This window comes from Haliaeetus leucocephalus, unplaced genomic scaffold (assembly GCF_000737465.1).
Source record: "Haliaeetus leucocephalus isolate CR32 unplaced genomic scaffold, Haliaeetus_leucocephalus-4.0 Scaffold656, whole genome shotgun sequence".
Classification (NCBI taxonomy): domain Eukaryota; kingdom Metazoa; phylum Chordata; class Aves; order Accipitriformes; family Accipitridae; genus Haliaeetus; species Haliaeetus leucocephalus.
In genome coordinates, this window is record NW_010973092.1 from 4,740,193 (window position 1) to 4,758,125 (window position 17,933).

The window sequence follows — 17,933 nt, forward strand, 5'->3', positions numbered from 1 at the left end:
GCCGCTCGGCGGGTAGATGGCGCCAGACCTCGGCTGCTGGCCCGCGTCCGCCCCGCCACCACACACACACACACACACACACAGCCGGAGACGCTGACGGCGTCTACTCGGGGCTCGCCGGTTCTCCGACCCGCCGCCCGAGCAGCGGCAGCCGCACAAAGGGGAGGAGGAGGAGGAGGAGGAAGAGCGTACGGTGGTCGGAGCCCCGGCCGGCGGCACTGCCCGGAGGTAGGGGCTTCCTCTCCGCCCTGTCAGCCAAAGTTCGTGGAGCCAGCGCTGGCTGCTCCGGCGGGAGGCTTTACTGGGGTTTCGTAACGCTCTATTTTCCCCTGGCTGGTGTCTCTGCCCGGCCCCAGGTGGCCCGTTTTATTTTTATTATTATTATGACTGTCGTTCCCCGCCCCTCCAGGCTGGGCGGGTGGGGTGGGTCTCAGGGCACCTGACAGCTCCGCAGCCAGAAGTTGGCGAGGGGCGTGAGGGGAGACGAGCCCGAACTTGGGTCCCCTCAAACTTCCCCGCCCGAGAAAGCCGCCCCCGCGGCCGCTGCCGCCGTCCGCGCCCGCCGCCGCCGCCTCGCCGCTCCGCTCCGCTCCTCTCCGCTCCTCTCCTCTCCTTGCAGATGTCGGGGGTGCTGGTAATCGCTGCCTGGTGCTTCCTCCAAGTGGAGAGCCGGCATCCTGAAATCATCACGAGTAATAGCAATCATGGCAATTTCCTGGACAACGACAAATGGCTGAGCACCGTTTCGCAGTACGATAGAGACAAGTACTGGAACAAATTCAGGGATGTAAGTACTTCTTCGTTTACCACGTACTTCTTGTTCGTTCCATTTGACCGTAGCATCCTTTCGATGGGTGGCTGCTGGCTTTTAGAAGCTGTGGGTAGAAGAGAGATGCAGCTTGGGCAACCGGTTGCTGCTTGTGGGAAGGATGTTCAGAGCTGTTTGGAAGCTGGACAGACAGTCCTGGCATTCTTGATTACCCCATCAATTGGGGCAGCTTGGGCTCGGTGTCAGTCTCACTGAAAGCATATAGTCTTCAATTTTCCTTTGGGGAGGAACTTTGAGCAAAGTTTCTGTGCCTGCTGCTTAAGAGGCTAGTTAACTGTAAAACAATTAAATGGTGTCTGTGTAAGAAGGGAATATTTACCAGTTCAAGCCACAAGGTGGTAAACAGTGAAGCTTTTTTTGCCTGCAGATTCGGTGGAAAACATTTTATTGTCAATTCTGCTCATGGAGATCTTTGATGCTAGTATAGGGTTAGAGGAAGCAGATCTTTGGTTCAGGTCTTTTTTCAGTCTGGAAAATAGGGGTAACTTCAGGATGCGTTATGACATGTATCTGTAGAAAACAAATAATTTTCTTAAGTTTAAAATTAATTCTTGAATACCCCTACTTTGAATACAATTGTGTGTATTAAGTCAATGACTGGAGAAAGTGAAATGCAACATTTATGGTAAATGTAATATTTACGGAGCTCCTTTTGCTTCTGTTGTCTATACACTGAAAAAGCTTTCTGGGAGCACACACAGAAAACCCTGCTTCAGTCTGCCCAAGACTGGATAAGGGAAACATTACTGTTAAATCACAAGCACATTGAGGTTAAGTATTCCTTATTGCATGGGATTTGTGCACTGTGGCTGCATTGTGACTCTAGGAAAGGGAAGAGCAGAGCTGGCTAGCAGTTCTGCTAGTACTATTCTGTAAGAATTTTTGTTTGTTTAGGAAGCTCTGGTGTTTTGTTAATATATTAACAAGTTAAACTTTGATGCTATATGTTTGTGGTGTTAACACTGTATCTTACCGTGGCAAAGAGGAAGTCAAAAGTATTACAGTTAAATGTGACCTGTCTTTGCCTAGCTCGTTCTCTCTACATTTTTCTGTAATTGTGGTCATCTCTGTGTCTGAGAAATCATGCTGCTCTGAATCTCAATATAACAAAGTATGGCCTTAACAATGGTATCAACAGATATGTCAGAATGTATATTTGTGTGCAGTCACGGTGATGACATCCACCTGCTGGGACTGTTGAAGTTCTCGTATAATAAGTGTCTGGAAAAGCCTATGCTTGTACAGTAACTACTATTTTATTAAGGGGACTTTATTAATAAACTTTATTAAGTTAATATGGATTTATAGATTTTTACCAGGCTCCAAGGGAATCTTTGTTAATATCTGGTTTATTCTCCTGGGGAATGCAGGTTAAGGGTTTTACTTGTTAATTTCTACATCCAACTTGATGTGAGAATACAGCAGCATTTGAAAATGGTAAATTGAATGGACTGCCAAATTAATCTGAAAACACTTTTAACTAGGGACAGATTTATAGCAAGGGACATCTTTCAACAGGCTCCTTCCAAATTGAGGCCTTGTATTAATCACAGTCCTTGACCTTAAAGTTTTTATTTAATTTTATGCCATTATTCTTTTTTGAAGCCTGGAGTCATTGCAACTTGTCTTCTAGTCCCCTTTCCCTGATCTAACAAGTGCAATTGTCAGACAAATTATTCCTCTTCCTGTAGAAGGTGTTTGTAAAGACTACCTCTTTCATGTTTTAAGGTTTCACATCTGAAAATGTTTTTTTAGACTTTCTGAAAATGCTAACAAAACCCATAAAGCCTCAGAACTCTTTTCTATAGGAAGAATAATTTTATGGAAAAAAAAAAACCCTCTTAACCAGTCCTCTGCCAAGCAAAAGCAAATAGTATAAAGTTCACACAAAGTTTAGGTACCTTTTCTTCCCAGCCATCTTAATGGTTCTATTTAATTACTTCAGAACTAGCATGTTACGAATACATATATCCATGAAACCTTTTATGGAGCAAATTAGCAGAGACTGCTAATCATCTCCTACCTAGCTTTTTTGAAAAAAAAAAAAAAAATCTTGCATATGTAATTAAGCTCTTAATAACTTGTCTTCAAGCAAAGTGATTTATTGCATTGTAATCTTCTGTGAGAGGTTCTGTGTCCACAGATGAAGACATGCATAGGTAGAGTTGCTGCCAATGTAGTAGGTACAATAGAAACAGCATGCTTCTTGCATACTGAGATGTCATTAGAAGAAATGTGGTCCTTGCTTCATGGCTGTGTTGTCGGGGATATATTGTTAAAACATTTGTTAAAAGACTGCCTGGTGAGATGCAGCATAACAGTATGAACTGCTATGTATGGGGTAGGCTAGCATTTCATTCATAATTGTTGAATTGTAGGGAAACTGTCTCCTCATCTTCCCTTCATTCCCAAACTGTAACTATATATACATCATTGCTAGATGAGTGGGTGTGGGCTTTGCATGGGAGGTGGAGCATAGAAGTGGTGTTTCAGTTAAAACCTTTTTGGGTCTGACACTACAGCTACTACAGAGCAGACGACCTAGTTCATTCCCTGTAAATCAGCAGAAGCAAGGTTGCTGTAATTATCATAATTACCTTTAGTAGCTTTCTGAATTTTATGTTATATAAATAAAATTGCACAATTATTTACATAACTGTGTCCTCATGTAGAGTAGGAGAAACACTGTCACGTATGGAGCTAAGATTTGATTGGTTTTGGGTGTGGCCACTTTAAACTGTACATGCATGCAGCATAAACATCTGCGCGCACATGTGTGTATAAATCTGTTAAAATGTTGCAGTACTGTGTGGTTTTTTTACAGATGATATATAATTGAATATAAAATTTTAAATTGGGCTTCTCTCAACTTTTTTAGTTATTCTTTTCAAAATCAATTGGTTGGTCAGCCTTATTGAGCTATGTCCAATATGGCCTGATTTGAGAAGACAGCTATTGATCGCTTTTTTTAGTATGACCCATATTTCTTTTGGGCGAAGACAGTGTGGTAGTTGCACTTAATGGCCCAGAAGTCATTACTTTTCTTCTGTGAAAAGACAGCACAGAAGTACATCTCATTTGAAGCCTAATCAGGCTAAATTTTTAAGTCTGACTGAATTTAATAGTGTGAAATGATGACCTGTCAACATTTTCAAAAGGCCTCAAGGGATCTGTTTAAAACAATACTTTACAATACAATCTTTTCACATGATATGAACACAATTTGTAGAATATTCAAGTGCTCCATTTTTAAAAACAAGCAGAGCCTGTAAATGAATAGTAAGACCAATGTGATTGGTCTGTTGTGAAGCACATGCTATTGAAAATCTTGTATATTGTCCAGCTGTCCAGTATCAATAATGGTGTAGTGTCTGATGTATTAATAAGCTTTTGTTACAATCTGAATTTGATATTCCTATCTGTCTTCCACTCCTTTTTCCTTGTCTGCCATGGGTTTTTTGTGTGACCAATGACAAAATCTTAGCTCTGTCTTAAGTCCCATTTATATAGTTGGGGATAACAGTATTTCTCTTCCTCACAACTGTGTGTTGAAGCTGTAAAAAAGAAAGGACAGAGCTCAGGATCTGTGGTAATATGGAATTTACTATTCACCTAATCCATATATTGAAAGTGGCTTGATACATACTTGAGTAACTGACTAGGTCTAGTTTAGTAAGTATCTAAAAAATAAAACCTAAATCAGTATAATGCTTACTTTTTTCTAGTAATAAAGCTGGAGTCTGTAGGGAGGAACTGCAGCTATTTCCTTTGTACAGATTTGAGGCCTGGAAAAGCAGGCATCAGGGATATGAGAGTCAAATTAGACTTTTTGATATTACGAAAACAAATGTTAAGGCCTCGATCTTTCGATCAGATCTATCGAAAGAGATCCCTTGGCTTCAGAGGAGCTCAAGCACAAATTCGACACCTGAATGTGAAGTGAATTCTTATGAGTCTTAGAAAGCATTTATAATGTGAATAGCCATACACATTATTGTAATAGGTCACACTGCAGCATCTCATTGTGTTCATAGAGGCTTGGCACAGAAGGCATAGAGTAAGTGTCCACTTAGTGTTAGGCCTGTCTTTTTAATCAAAACTATATGAGCAGACTAATTCTATTACTTCTACTTGGAGTTATGTCTATTACATTATTAATGCTTATATATAAAAAGGTAATAAGTTCAACTAGCTATGGATTAAACTGCAAAAAGGAAGAAAAAATTGAAATTAACTTGGAGGATCTAGTATAAACCATACAAGGAATTTCTATGAAGTTGAAAGCTAAGAATCTTGGCATGAACTCTGGTTTCAGTGCATGTTTATGCATGGCAGGCTGCCAGACCATGTTCTGAGCATTAAGTAAGCTGTTTCTCTAAATGTTATTGCTTACAGAGTTCCAGTTCAGGCTATCATGTTAAAACCCCCATGCATTATATGCCTGGAGATGCTTTGAGACTGCGCATGCCTAAGAAACAAGGCATGAAATGTTATCATCTGTGTGTATACATTTCTCAGACTTACTGTGGATAAATAAATAGTTACATATAACTATCAGCAGCATGAGTAGTCATATATAAGTAGATTAGATTAGATATTAGATTTCCCAGGTTGGTCATAGACTACCATTCCCTGATACAATCCACTGAAGAGACAATTTTGTCAGTTATTGAGTACATCACCTTTCTGAGCCTATGAGTTCCTCCTCACGCCTGATCAGAAGTGCAGTGTTAGGTGATAAACAAAATACAAGGCTAGGAACTGGAGGACCTGTATTGTTCCAGCTTTGCCACTGATGGATTGTTGGACTTTGGGCTGGCTCTTCACACTTCTTCACTGCTTTTCCCATTGTTGCACTTACCTTTCTCTGATTTGTTTAGCCCAAAATTAGAAGTGTGGTAGTGAAACTTGATAGCAGAGAGTTGGAAAACATGACCAGTACTGAGAAGGGTTGGAATACCAAGCAGGCAGAATTGGAAGACCTTGGGAACTCAAGTAATAGAAATGAAATGAAATTTAAAAGTACAAAGTAGAAGGTCACGGAATTGAGAGCTAACATGAATTTATTCTGGGTCCTGGCCGCTCAGCTTGAAATAGATGAGAGGGAAAACCTGTGTACTTTTATTGATTTGCAGAGTTATTCTAAGTAACAAAAGTAATGCTACTCTGAGGAGAGCAAATAAATTGTAGGAATGCATAAAATGAAAGATCTTTGGTTCTGTTGAAGAAATAAAATTGTACAATGTATAGAAGAGAATATTAATTATTAATATTGTGAGCACTTCTGGTCACTGAAATTCAAGACAGACAAATTTTTCTGGAGTTGGTGAGCCAAAGGCCTTCCAGCATCATGGGGGAAAAGAGCCTGTTTTAAAATAATATAGTATATTAGTTTACTCACACAAAGCTAATTGTGTAAGAGTAGATTTGCTAGAATGTTTATTGAGAGAGGGACAGCAAAAGCTGCCTTGCATGAAGTTGAGATGAAGTAAGTGGATAATTGGTGACAAAAATAACCTTATTTCTGAATTTAAGAAAAAGGTTATTATTCCATCCACAGTTATGTTTTAAAAAGTTATCTTAATAAGCACTTCAGTTTCAATATGTAGGTTGTATGTTAACAAAAAAGATTATGATGTAATAAACTGTAATCAATGAACCTGGATTTGGGGATTTTAGTGGCCTCGGAGTTTTATATCACACGTGGCTGTCTGTAAGTTTAAAGCCCCTTGCAGGTGGTTGCCTTGCTCCCTATCCATACAGCTCCTAGTGTGGTGGAACCTGATCTGCGATACCCAGCTATCCCCTGACCCTTTGGGATTTTTGAGCTAACAGTTGATTTGTGTAGAGTGGGTTCTTTCTGCTGTCTCTGCCCTGGTAGATCCATGCCTTCAACATGGTCTCACTACCAAGGACTCGACCAATTTCAAGATACCACCTGATACACTAGATGCTAAGGGGAAGCTACTTAGTTTGGGATTGCATTTTCTTTTTCTATGTTGTATTTAGGTCTACAGGCAGAATGAAGTATTTTTCTGCCAACAATTTATTACCAGAACATCACATTTTCTACTTTCTACTAGCCTCAAATGTAGGCACAGGTTTTTCTGTGATTCAGTGATCAATACATTCAATATATATATTCCTGGAGAAACCATCCAGGCTCTGCTAATTATGTAGTAGTGAAGATAGTCATAAGGAAGGTTACAGTACACTTGAAGGATGCCTACTAGTTAGGTAATGGATGTACCTGGTCAGTAAAGTGGCTGGGTTATGTGATGGGACACAGGCACCTCAGGCTTGCTTCCCAGGAGATTATCATTGCAAGCCCACCTTGAGATTTAAGTGAAGATAAAGATTGTGTGTATGGATTCCAGTGGGTCTGGACTGAAGTACAACAGAGTTGAAATGTGATTTATAAGTCTACCCAGATATTCTTAGCATAGGTTGTCTCTTAGGGCAATTCTTAGTCAACAGAAGGACAAGGCTGGAATATAAATGTGATTGAAAAGTACAGCTGAGATGTACTTGCCAAAGCTGCTTGAAGTTTAAAAGAATAGCAAAACATGAGACTGAATCTGTGCAAACGTAATTCATAATCAGCTTCTTACAAACAGAAGAGGTATGCTTACTAAAAATGCCCTTCTCAAACTTGACACTTTCCTTCTGCAGTGGACAAGGGGAAAAATAATGGCATTTATGTCAGAATAATTAACTTGGCAGGTACAGAGAGCCAGCTTTTTGTAATTAACTGACACTTATCCAGCTTCCCTGGGAATTACCTAAGACTCCAAAGCTAAATAGGTCAGTAGAAAACTAGCGTGTTAGTTTCTGTATTATATGTTTCAAATTATAACTTGAATAGTTTCCTCACTTACAAAAATGTTCTGTAGACTGCAGTCACAAATCATATCCCTGCTATGGAATTCTGTAGATTTGAAGTTTTCACTAATATGTTTTACAGGTTTTTAGAGTAACCATTCTTGTATTCTACTGCTCCCCCCCCCTCCCCCCCCCCCCCCACCTTTTTATAGGATTTCTTTTCCATAGGGGCTCTCTTTATTACAAATTTAAACTGCAATTTTGTCAGATTCCTGAGAGGTGAATCTTCTGTTACATTTCTGGATGTAGACTGTATGTTTTAAGAGTTGCAGCGGGACCTATAGGAAATATAATGATGTGAAGAGCATGCTGCACCTTTGTAGAGGACAAAAGAGAAATCTTTTGTTTCTTGATGAGCGTGAGGTTAAAAAGGAATAAAAAAGTGGAAGAGCCAGTTTTGATGTATTGCAATGTTAGTGCAAGGGTGGGTGGGGAGAAAAAACAACAAATCAAAACCTGATACACAGTTGTGGGTTAGATTTTATTTATATATTTGTCAAAACTCACTCTTGTAAAAGGAAAAAAAGGGGGGAAAACCCACACAAATGAGCCCTGCGGCATGTCAAACCATGTCAGTGTAATAAAAAAATCAGTGGACTGAAAGTAGTCATAGGAGGCTGAGTTCTGATGTGTTAGTGTAACAACTGTTATTAGGCTCAAGTATCCATGGGTAAATGATACTACTTTTATCTAAGGTAAATTGTCCAGGATTAGGGTTGAGAAAATCAGGCTCATTATTCTCAAGTGACAAAAGTTAAAGCTCGGTTATGATACTATGTTTTGAACATCAGGGACATCATTGCCTTTTTTTGTCTCAGATATTTTACCTGTTTGCTCTATGTTTATGGTTTTAACCAGCAGGCTAGAAATACATAATTTCAGTCAGCACATCTTTAACAGTGTATGCATTTTTTGAGGATAAAATACAAGACTGTCTGTCTGAATTTGGGGTGGGGCAGCTGAGCTGCTTTTACAAGAGGTAGGACTTCATGAGGGAAATGGATGTCAAATACTACATCTAGAGGTATGAAAGCTCTTTTCTTTTTGACAACATCTGCTTATACAAGGGCTGTCTGATTATTTCTTTCCTTGTGTAACCAAAAATGAGATTCGTCCAAAACAGCTGTAGTCAAGTCTTGGTTATGTTGAAGCTGATGACCAAATTCTCAAAGACTTTAGTGAGGCCCAAGTTTGATTCCCATATTCCACATCTTCCTGTTCTCTTAGACAAAGAACAACTGTACATGAAAGACCAGTTAGATTAAACAGTTCTCTGGCTTTTGGAGGACATTACGTAATTGGAAAAGGCTGAAAGATCAGTTGTCTGGCCAGCATAAATAGAAGAAGCTCCCTCAAAGTCCCTGGAAGAATCAACCTATCTGAAAATCAAACATCTGCAGTCTACAAAGTACACATTTTGTAGATTCCAACCAAAATAAGAAAGGGGAGTTGAAACATAGCAAAGTTAAGGTAATGCTGCTGCCTCCAGTGTGAATTTCTGTACTTCCAACACTTAACTCTGTTTCAGCTTTACACAAGGCCTTATTGCTGCTAAGTTACCAAGCCTTAACTCCATGCAAGTAGTCTGTCATCATCAGGTAGATAACTCCAGCAGTTATCATTGGTGGATTTACTATTGCAGGTTGGCAGCTAAAGGTGAGTTATACATTTGGACTGAACACCTAAGGTCTAATGAGTTTCAAGGCTAAGATATGATTCAAAATTCAGTTTGCAGATAAATTGCTAAGCTACTGAATAGAGGTTTTGGCAGGGAGTAGATTGGTCTTTATCTGTCACTTCTATAGCTTGGTTTGTAATCCAGGGTAACAGAAAATCATTCTCATTAAATAGGTACAAGGGGGCATCAATTAATTCTGTGATCTTAGCTGTCCTCTTAATGAACTTAGCGTCATAAATCCACTTCACTGATTGCTTTCTCCCGGGCAGATAGAAAAATACTTTATTAAAAATTACTGTTAGAGTAACTATATTCAGATTGGTTTTCGAAAACAGTTTCAATCATGGCTTAGAGTTGAATTCTGACTGACACTGGGATTGATAGAGGCAGTGATACTTGTCTGTCTATGCAGGTTATCTTGAAACTGTCTAATCAGGAAATTCAGCTGTGTGTACAATTTCATTTGAAATATCACAGCACATTCTGTGAATAGTTTTTATGTGCTTTTTAGCTTGGACATCTGTGTTTCCCCTTCCTTCCCTGAATTCCATTGGCTATTCAGAAGTCTATTTCAGCATTGTCTTCTAGTGTTTGTATATTCTCCTCTCTGCCTTTCTTTTCAAGTTGTAGCAGTTGGACAACTTGAACCTGAACAGAAGGTTGAGGTAGAGGTAGCTGCAGCCACTGGAATTGGGGTGGGGAATGTTTAAATTTTAGAGAATGGAGTGGGCGGGAGGCTGAAAATTATAATTGCAGGATTGAGAAGAAATGAGGCGAGTTGGTCATTCAAGGCAGTGAGTGGAAAACATTGTTTTTAGAGTAGTGTTTCTGGGTGTATTAGGGTTGTTGAGGTTCTTTGTAGAATTTGATTGCAAATGGTAAATATTAATAAAAATCAATTTTAGAGAATTCAGAAATGCCTGTCATTTCTTGTTTGATAACAGGAGTCAGCTGGACTTTGAACACTGATTTCTAGGAGAACTCTGTTAGTCTTCCAGGACTTGCGTATGCGCCGATACCTCCTGTACTGTAAGCACTCGTACTCCTTGCTCGTGCGGGCGTTTTGCTGAGCGTGTTGTGTCATCCGCGGCGGTACGCGCAGGGCAGCGCAGGGCAGCGCAGGGCGGGCGGCCCGGCCCGGCCGTGCGACCCGCCGCGTCCGCCGCGCGGAGCCCGTCCGGCTCGGAGCTGTCCAGTGCTGAAGCCGCCCCCGGGGTCCCGGGCTGCGCAGAGCGAGGAGAGGCTCCTCCATCTCCTTTTAAGAATTCCGAAGCTTTTTGTGGCTTGCCTTACTACGCCTCAAAGCGCTTTTCCGGTGTGGTTAGGCCTACGGAGATGGATATCTAGATGAGACAGATGTGGAAGCAGAGGATAAAGCTAGTTCAGAGTTATCCATCAAGCTAATGCCAGATGTAACAACAAAACTTAGGTTGTTTAAGTCCCAGGACAGTGCTCTTCTACTGAGCTATGTACTGTGTTGGAATACAGAAAGACAAAGCTTAACAGGTCTGTATTCTTCCTTTGGATATATCTGCCAGTATCTGACAGCAATGTTAATTGGGTCAAATTCATTTCTTTTTTGATAACATAAGCTTCGCTCAATGTATAAAAGAGATAAATTTTGTTAATTTCTTTCCTAAGTGAAGTCAGGGTAACCAATCTTTTTGATGCTAGCTAGATGTTATTTATTTATTTAATGCTAGGTCGGTACATCTCTAGTTTGATATCATTTTGATGGGGGACTATGTATTTCCTGTTAAAGCAGAGATATTAGGCAAAGCAGATTTCCCGTATCTTGGTTTATTTCAATGTTAAACTACATCTGGTGAAACTGGTGACTCTCACAATTTTTAAATCTACTGATCTTTTTAAAACTTGTTTCATGTGGCTAAAAAAGAAATTGTGTCACATAAAAGAACACTGGAGTGCTGCATTCAGTAAGAATATCTGCAGGCACAGGGTAATTAGTGATTTAAATACAGAATTGTCTGCCATATTCCTTAAACACAATCATGAATCTCCACATTATGGTTCACTCAGGACAACAGCATCCAAAAAGAAATCATGTCACATTTAATTAGGGTAAATACAAACTTGAAAAATACAGCACAACTGTCAGTTATGCATATAACTGCAGTTCCAGAGCATGAAGGAAACTGGTAAACCAGATATATTTGCTCATAAGGAAGCATGTAGTAATTCAGATCAGTGGCCACAGATTTATTAGTCTCTTCACGCTTATATAACAAAGTTAACTTGGATATAACAAGACACTTAATGGTTTATTTTCATTGGAATATGAGGCAAGATGGACTGAAATGATGATCCTTATGTGACACAAATGTCTATTTTTATATCTAGTCTCCTTTTCTTTCTATAAAGCCTTTGGCTCTTCTCATGAAAAGGTGCTTTGTGTCTTATGCATGTATCTTATCTTAATAAATGTTAAAATGATTGGCAGAGCGAAGATTTTGTGGCTTGTAATGAACTTCTTATAACCTGAGATGAAAGGTAATCTTTTTCCCCCAGAGATACTGCGGTTAGAGCTTGTGAGTAAGCATTTCCTATCCAGGTGCAATGCCTTGTAAAAGAGAAAAGAAGACTGAACACAAGCGCAAAAAACTTTAATGGGTATAAATGGACAATTTTTGAGCATTCATAAAAAGATAATATAAACAATTTTAGAACCATTTAAAAATATATTGAAACTTCCACTTCTAAAGCAACATCTGCCATCACAAATAGTCCTGTCTCTGTATGTAAAGGAAAAAAAAATCCAAACTTCTTATGGGCCTTATTCTGCTATCACTATTTTTTAAAGTAGTCGCAGAACCTCAGCATTAGTTTCTATTGAGAGGGTTTAATGGCAGAATATGGCCCTATGTAATCAAGAATGAGCAATATTCTATTGCAGCAGGGCAATGTACAAATAGAGATAGATGTGACGTGCTCAGTATGGCTGTAGTTTTCATTAGTAGTGAAAGAAGCTGCTAACAGGAAGCAATTCTGAAACTTACCTCCATCATTGCAAAACCATTACTGATATATTGGGGATGGTGCAGCTGATGTGTTCCATCCAGAATGATGCAAGACTGTCTGTAAAATTTGAACTCAATAAGGAGATATGTAGATATAAAATAAGGTACTAAGCTGAAGCCTTAGGGCATGGCTGATTTTAAAGCTGAAGCTTCCTGAAATTAGGAGTTACTGAAACTGCAATGATGGAATAAATGTGGTTTTTTCAGTTGTTCCTTAAAAAGAGAAACTACAGGTGCAAGCAAATGAAAAAAAAAAAAAAATCAACAAAAAACCCCCAGACATACAGTCTGTGTCATAGGCAAATGAATACTGGATTATTTAGTGGATCCAGCCAGAGGAGTCATGGCTGAGATGCAGATATGCTCAGTTAGGTGAGAAATCATGGTTGGAACAATCTTTTCTAAAGCCCAGAGATCTTTCCTCATGGAAAATGCCTGGCAGAAAGAGGAAATGAAGGCCATGACATGCGTCTCTGTGTGTACTTAGGTAATGAATTTATAAACACAGAATAGGAAGGAGATAGATAAGGAAAAACATGTTCTGCTTTATTAGAGAGGATTCCAAAATGGTCGGTTGATGATGGTGTTAGGGCCAGAGGGAGAGGAGAGCAGGAAGGGATTTAGAGAGTACACAACTGAAAAGTTAGCTGCTGATCAGTATCCTGCATGACCCTGACCTGGGCAGCAAGTGTTCTTGTGAGCAAAGCTACTGGTAAGCCCCACTTAAGAAATGTGTGTGATTCTGGGCGCAGTTGTAAAGATTGTCTTGCTGAGTATACACAATACATTTTGGACTCCAAGCAATCACCATGGGCTTATTGCCAGATGAGAAGCTATAAACATCTGCCCTCACGTGGTTTTCCTACTGTGTGACTTGTGTGTTGTGTGGCGGGTGGTATTGCTTCTAATTTGAGATAAACAACAAAGATGCATTGTAGAAAGAATACATGTGCTTTAATCACTTTTTTCCTTGCAGTGTAGTTGTGGATATCTGTAGCATTCATAATTAGCAGAGGAACAGATGGCAAAAGCTTGTTTTAAAACAGAGCATCCACTGAGTGATCATGTGCTGCTGCAAACTTATTTGGGAAGCTGTTTGCTCTGTTCCCTTGGATGGTGCTCTAATACAGTGGTGCAGAAGTAAAGTAGGAAAAGAATTTGTAACGGTTGGTGTAATTCAGCGTGTAGGACATATATGAAGCAGGGAAAACATCTAAACTTTCAGAACATCTCATGGATGCTATTGTCTCATGCTGCACAAGGATGAATTTCAAGCTTTATTGTCCTGCATAGCTGAAACCTGTTAGGTATGCATTCATATATAGGGTAAATGTAACAAAATGTCCATAAGATTTCTCCTTTCCCCTGTTCTTATTTCTGCACAAAAGGGAACAATTCTGTTCTCTGCTCAAATTTTGGTAAGTATTGTACTGTAGCTTACTTTAAAAAAAAAAAAAACAAACAAACAAAAAAACCCAACAACAACAAAAACCCCTATATATATATTTTGCTTGTGTGCTTCCAAGATTAGCATTGTGCTGCAATTTTTCAAAGCTGGAAAACATGAGAGGATTTTGTCAGCATTTCACCATGACACTTGTTTCACATAGAAAGCCAGAGGGCAAAACAAAGTGGTTTCTTTTGGTCCATGTAATCTTTTTAGAAAGCAGTGATAACCCTGCAGGCACAATCACGGAGATTCGTATGAGGTAATGTTCAGAATGATGAGATCTCACATGTAAAGGCTGATTGATTAGTTGTGTGATTCCATTCTCCAAATTAAAAACTTAAAAATATTTGATTTTAAGGAGAGGCAGGAGCAAGGAGAACAGAAGGTTGCTAAAGAGAAAAATAGTCTAAATACGTTTTTCATCAATAAAGTAAAAATATTGTATTCTCTGTTCCAGAGGAGCTGGATGGATTATTGCAACCATCCAATCTAGTCAAGATCACATTTTCTTTTTTAAAAAAAGAAAAATGAACCCATGTTGAGATGTTTATCTTGGTGAGATGACCTGTATTTACCTTCAAGTCACAGTGAATTGGGTATTCTCTTAGTCTGTGAAACTATTTTATATCACTCTTTCTCCCTGCAGACTCTATGGATGCAGACATAAAATACTTCTGTGAAAACAGTGGTGCCATTCCCTCTATGTATAGAGTATTTGGGGCAGTATCTGTAATAGTCAATGAAATGATCTTTGATAGCTCCCATTTTTCTCTATGTGCTGAACTATAAATTTAAATCTGGTGTGAACTGTTTTCTTTTTCCATCATAAACTTCCTGTATCTGCTCACAATAAGTAATTCACAGAATAAACATGTAGTTTTGTGTTTGCCTAGACATCTTTCTACTCTCCAATTTTCATATAAAACTGACTCAAAATTTTTCTAGTATGAAAATTAAAGTTTCCAACAGTGCCAGTCTCTTTGCTGACAAGATTGAATGAATTGTTTGTGTTTATATGGTTCAGTTGACATTTTTTTTATTTTTGAATGTATTTAGATTGTAAACTTCTTGGGGTGGAAACACTTCTATGTGTTTTTTCATGCAGAAGCCAGCTCACTGGGGACTGTCATCTTTGCAAGGGCTGCTGACCAATACAAATTTTATAATACAAATAATTAATCTTTATCACCAATGGATGTGGTCAGGAGTAGAACTAAATTTAAAAAACCCGCGTCGGTTTGGGGTTTTTTTTTTTTTTTTTTTTGGACAATCTCTGTGTCTTTTCAGTATGCTGCTCTTGTTAAGAGTGTTTTTCTCAGACTAGAAACAAACTTCAGCTAAGTTTATTGAAAGAACATCACTTGCACAGAGTTTGACTTTTCCTGGGCCCGGTGTATCTTCCCTTTCCTCTTGTAGACCTCACAAAACTAGTTCAGGTTCAGGATTAGCCTTTTCTAAGTTAGTTGAAGTATTTTCAATTTAGTATTGAATGAAGTATTTTCCATTTGGTGATTATCAAAACAGTCACAAGCATCATGTTCTTGGGTAACAGCATTCTAGTCATCTAAGTATTCAGCTACAAAAGCTGCAAAAGCAATATAATTTCAGTTGCTCCATAACAGAACTAAACCTAAGCTGTTTCAAGCTTTAGTCAGAAACACTTCCTTGATCAAGACTTTTCAGGAATTATTTAGCTTATTTTAGAACCACTTGAGCCAAAAGGTTCATGAGTCATAGGAACTTTGCCCAGAAGAGTTCCACTCTCCCTTGTCTTTGAAGCTAAGACAGTGAATTTTTATGATGCCTTTTTCTCATAGCGATTCCTGAACACCAGATCAGTGGCTCTTAGTTGCATGTTGTTGCGGGGGGGATTTAAAAATGAGGGGTGGGGGGTGTTTGAATTGCTTAAAGAATCACCTCCAATTGTATTAGCAATAGAAAAATGATTTAACAAAGTTGTATAAAAGTGTGACTTCACAGAATTTGATGGCAAGGTTCACTCTATTACTTGGTACATGGATGAAATGCACACACAGGAAAATTAAATCAAAATCAAACTAAACTTACTCTATTATGCTTTCAGTCCCTATATACATAAAAGGGAATGTGGGAAAGGGTAAGGAAGACCCTCCTGTTGAGTCATGAGGTTCAGAGAAGACCCCCTTGCTTTCTAAACTCCTGTCGGAGTCTAGATGGGGCTGGATTGACTCCTAGTCCCAGACTTGGTCAACAGTTTCTATCTAAAGGTATTATGAGTATAATAGCAGCCTAAAATTCATTCACAGTTGAATAAAAATCATGACAGTAATTTAAGTATAAATTTGAAAGTATTAACTTATATGTTATAATATACTTGTTATGACATACTTGTAATATACTTGTTATAACTTACTATAGACTGTTCAGGTTAGTACATGTGGGTGCATAAAGACACTAAGAGAAATACATAAAAGAGAGTAAAAGAGGGAGAAAAAGAGGTATACCTGTTAAAAATTCCCCTCGAGGTCAGTGAAAATATTCATGTCAAATGCTTCAGCATTTGTCTCAACGGGCGAAGGGTCAAGCCTCAAGGAGCGAAGAGAATCAGCCCAGGTTGTGTTGGCTTTCGGCGACAGATGTCCGATTTTCACAGACAGGAAAGTCTGCAAGCTCTGAGATGTGTCACACTCAGAGGGAGATGCTGGTCACAGCCTGCTGTGGTCCAGGAGAGCTCAAAGGGCCTCACTCAGTACTGCTGTTTATAGGTTCAGGAGATGATTGACTTTTGTCATCAACAAATTGCTAGAATCCCAGCTGCACTGGAAGATTCTGAGACTGTTTGAGAATAACTCAAAACATAAATACAGGATGCTCCAAGATTGCCAGGGGAGGATTATAATGTCTTGAGGCTGTTACGAGAACAGGCTGCAGGTTGTTGTGAGACCTGGCTGTCTCTGCTCCTGTCCCCCCTCCTGTGGCGGGCAGCAGGAGTCCTTGAGACACACAGCATATCTCTCTGTTTTAGCTGTGTAAGAGTTCCTGGCACAGCCAAGGGTCGCTTAACTGCCTGACTCATTACACATATGCTAAGGCCTAGTGAGCCTTCCTAAGTTTGTAAATCAGCCTGGAGAGGGGGAAAGACATGCACCACCACACGTATTCATGGCTTCAGAAGGTGATGTTTCTTAATTGTTGAAAGTATGGAATAGCAAGACAAAATGACTTATCACTCAGGATCTGAAGTTACTGCAGCAGTGCTACTTGCAACTTCAACTGTCTTGAAAGGCTGAAGAATTACATACCATTCCCTATAATGATAGGGCTTGCCACTGCCTGCTGAGTGGCAGAATTGTTTCTTTCAGGTTGGACTATAACTTGCACTAATGTGACTGTGCAAAAAACTGAGGAAGAAATGAAGACCACCTAACCTGCGCTCTCAGTAGTATTTAGGACTGTTTATTGACTGGCTGCAGATACTTTGAGAAAGCATGGGGGACATACCACAAGAAGGTACAGAGAGTTGGAGACCTGACTTGTTCTTTTTAAAAGGATCATTAAGTTACTCTACGCAGCAGTAGAACATGAACAATATGCCTGCTATGGTGCTATAGAAAACCACATGAAATCCAATGACAGGGAGTAAGCAGCTTATTGTTAACAATTTGGGGGAATGACAGGAGGGAAAATAAAAAGGGTTTTCGTAAAGCAAATTTTCACTTGCTGCTTAGGCAGTGTTTCTTTCTGGGGGAAGGGAGAATGCAAGTTGTTGCTCACTTTTGATCCAAAACACTGTTTATAGAGTGAATTCCTGATTTGGAGGAACGGCTACCTTCCTGAGCTTTCTGGAAAGGCAAAGGCCATGTTAACTCAAACCATGTAACATTTGCACCCTGCTGTGACATACAACGCTTTCTCCTCCCACCTCCTTTGTATATGTCAGCAGCAGTGCTAGGCCTTTGCCTGCTTGCCGTTTCTGAGCTCTACAAATCCTTTTTACTGGGCCTGTACACAGAGACCACATATGTAGGAGCTGGATAGTGACTTCTATATTCCTGCATAGAACAAACACAACAACTA

At 39.4% G+C, this 17,933-nt stretch overlaps 1 protein-coding gene across 1 annotated transcript in view; it reads left to right on the forward strand.

The window, feature by feature from the left end:
• The first annotated feature begins 619 nt into the window (after positions 1–619).
• SPOCK1 (sparc/osteonectin, cwcv and kazal-like domains proteoglycan (testican) 1) overlaps positions 620–17,933 on the forward strand; it is a 320,542-nt gene continuing 303,228 nt past the window's right edge. The window contains exon 1 of the mRNA XM_010578881.1: positions 620–787. Within this exon, the coding sequence (XP_010577183.1) occupies positions 620–787 (168 nt within the window). The remainder of the gene's footprint in view (positions 788–17,933) is intronic.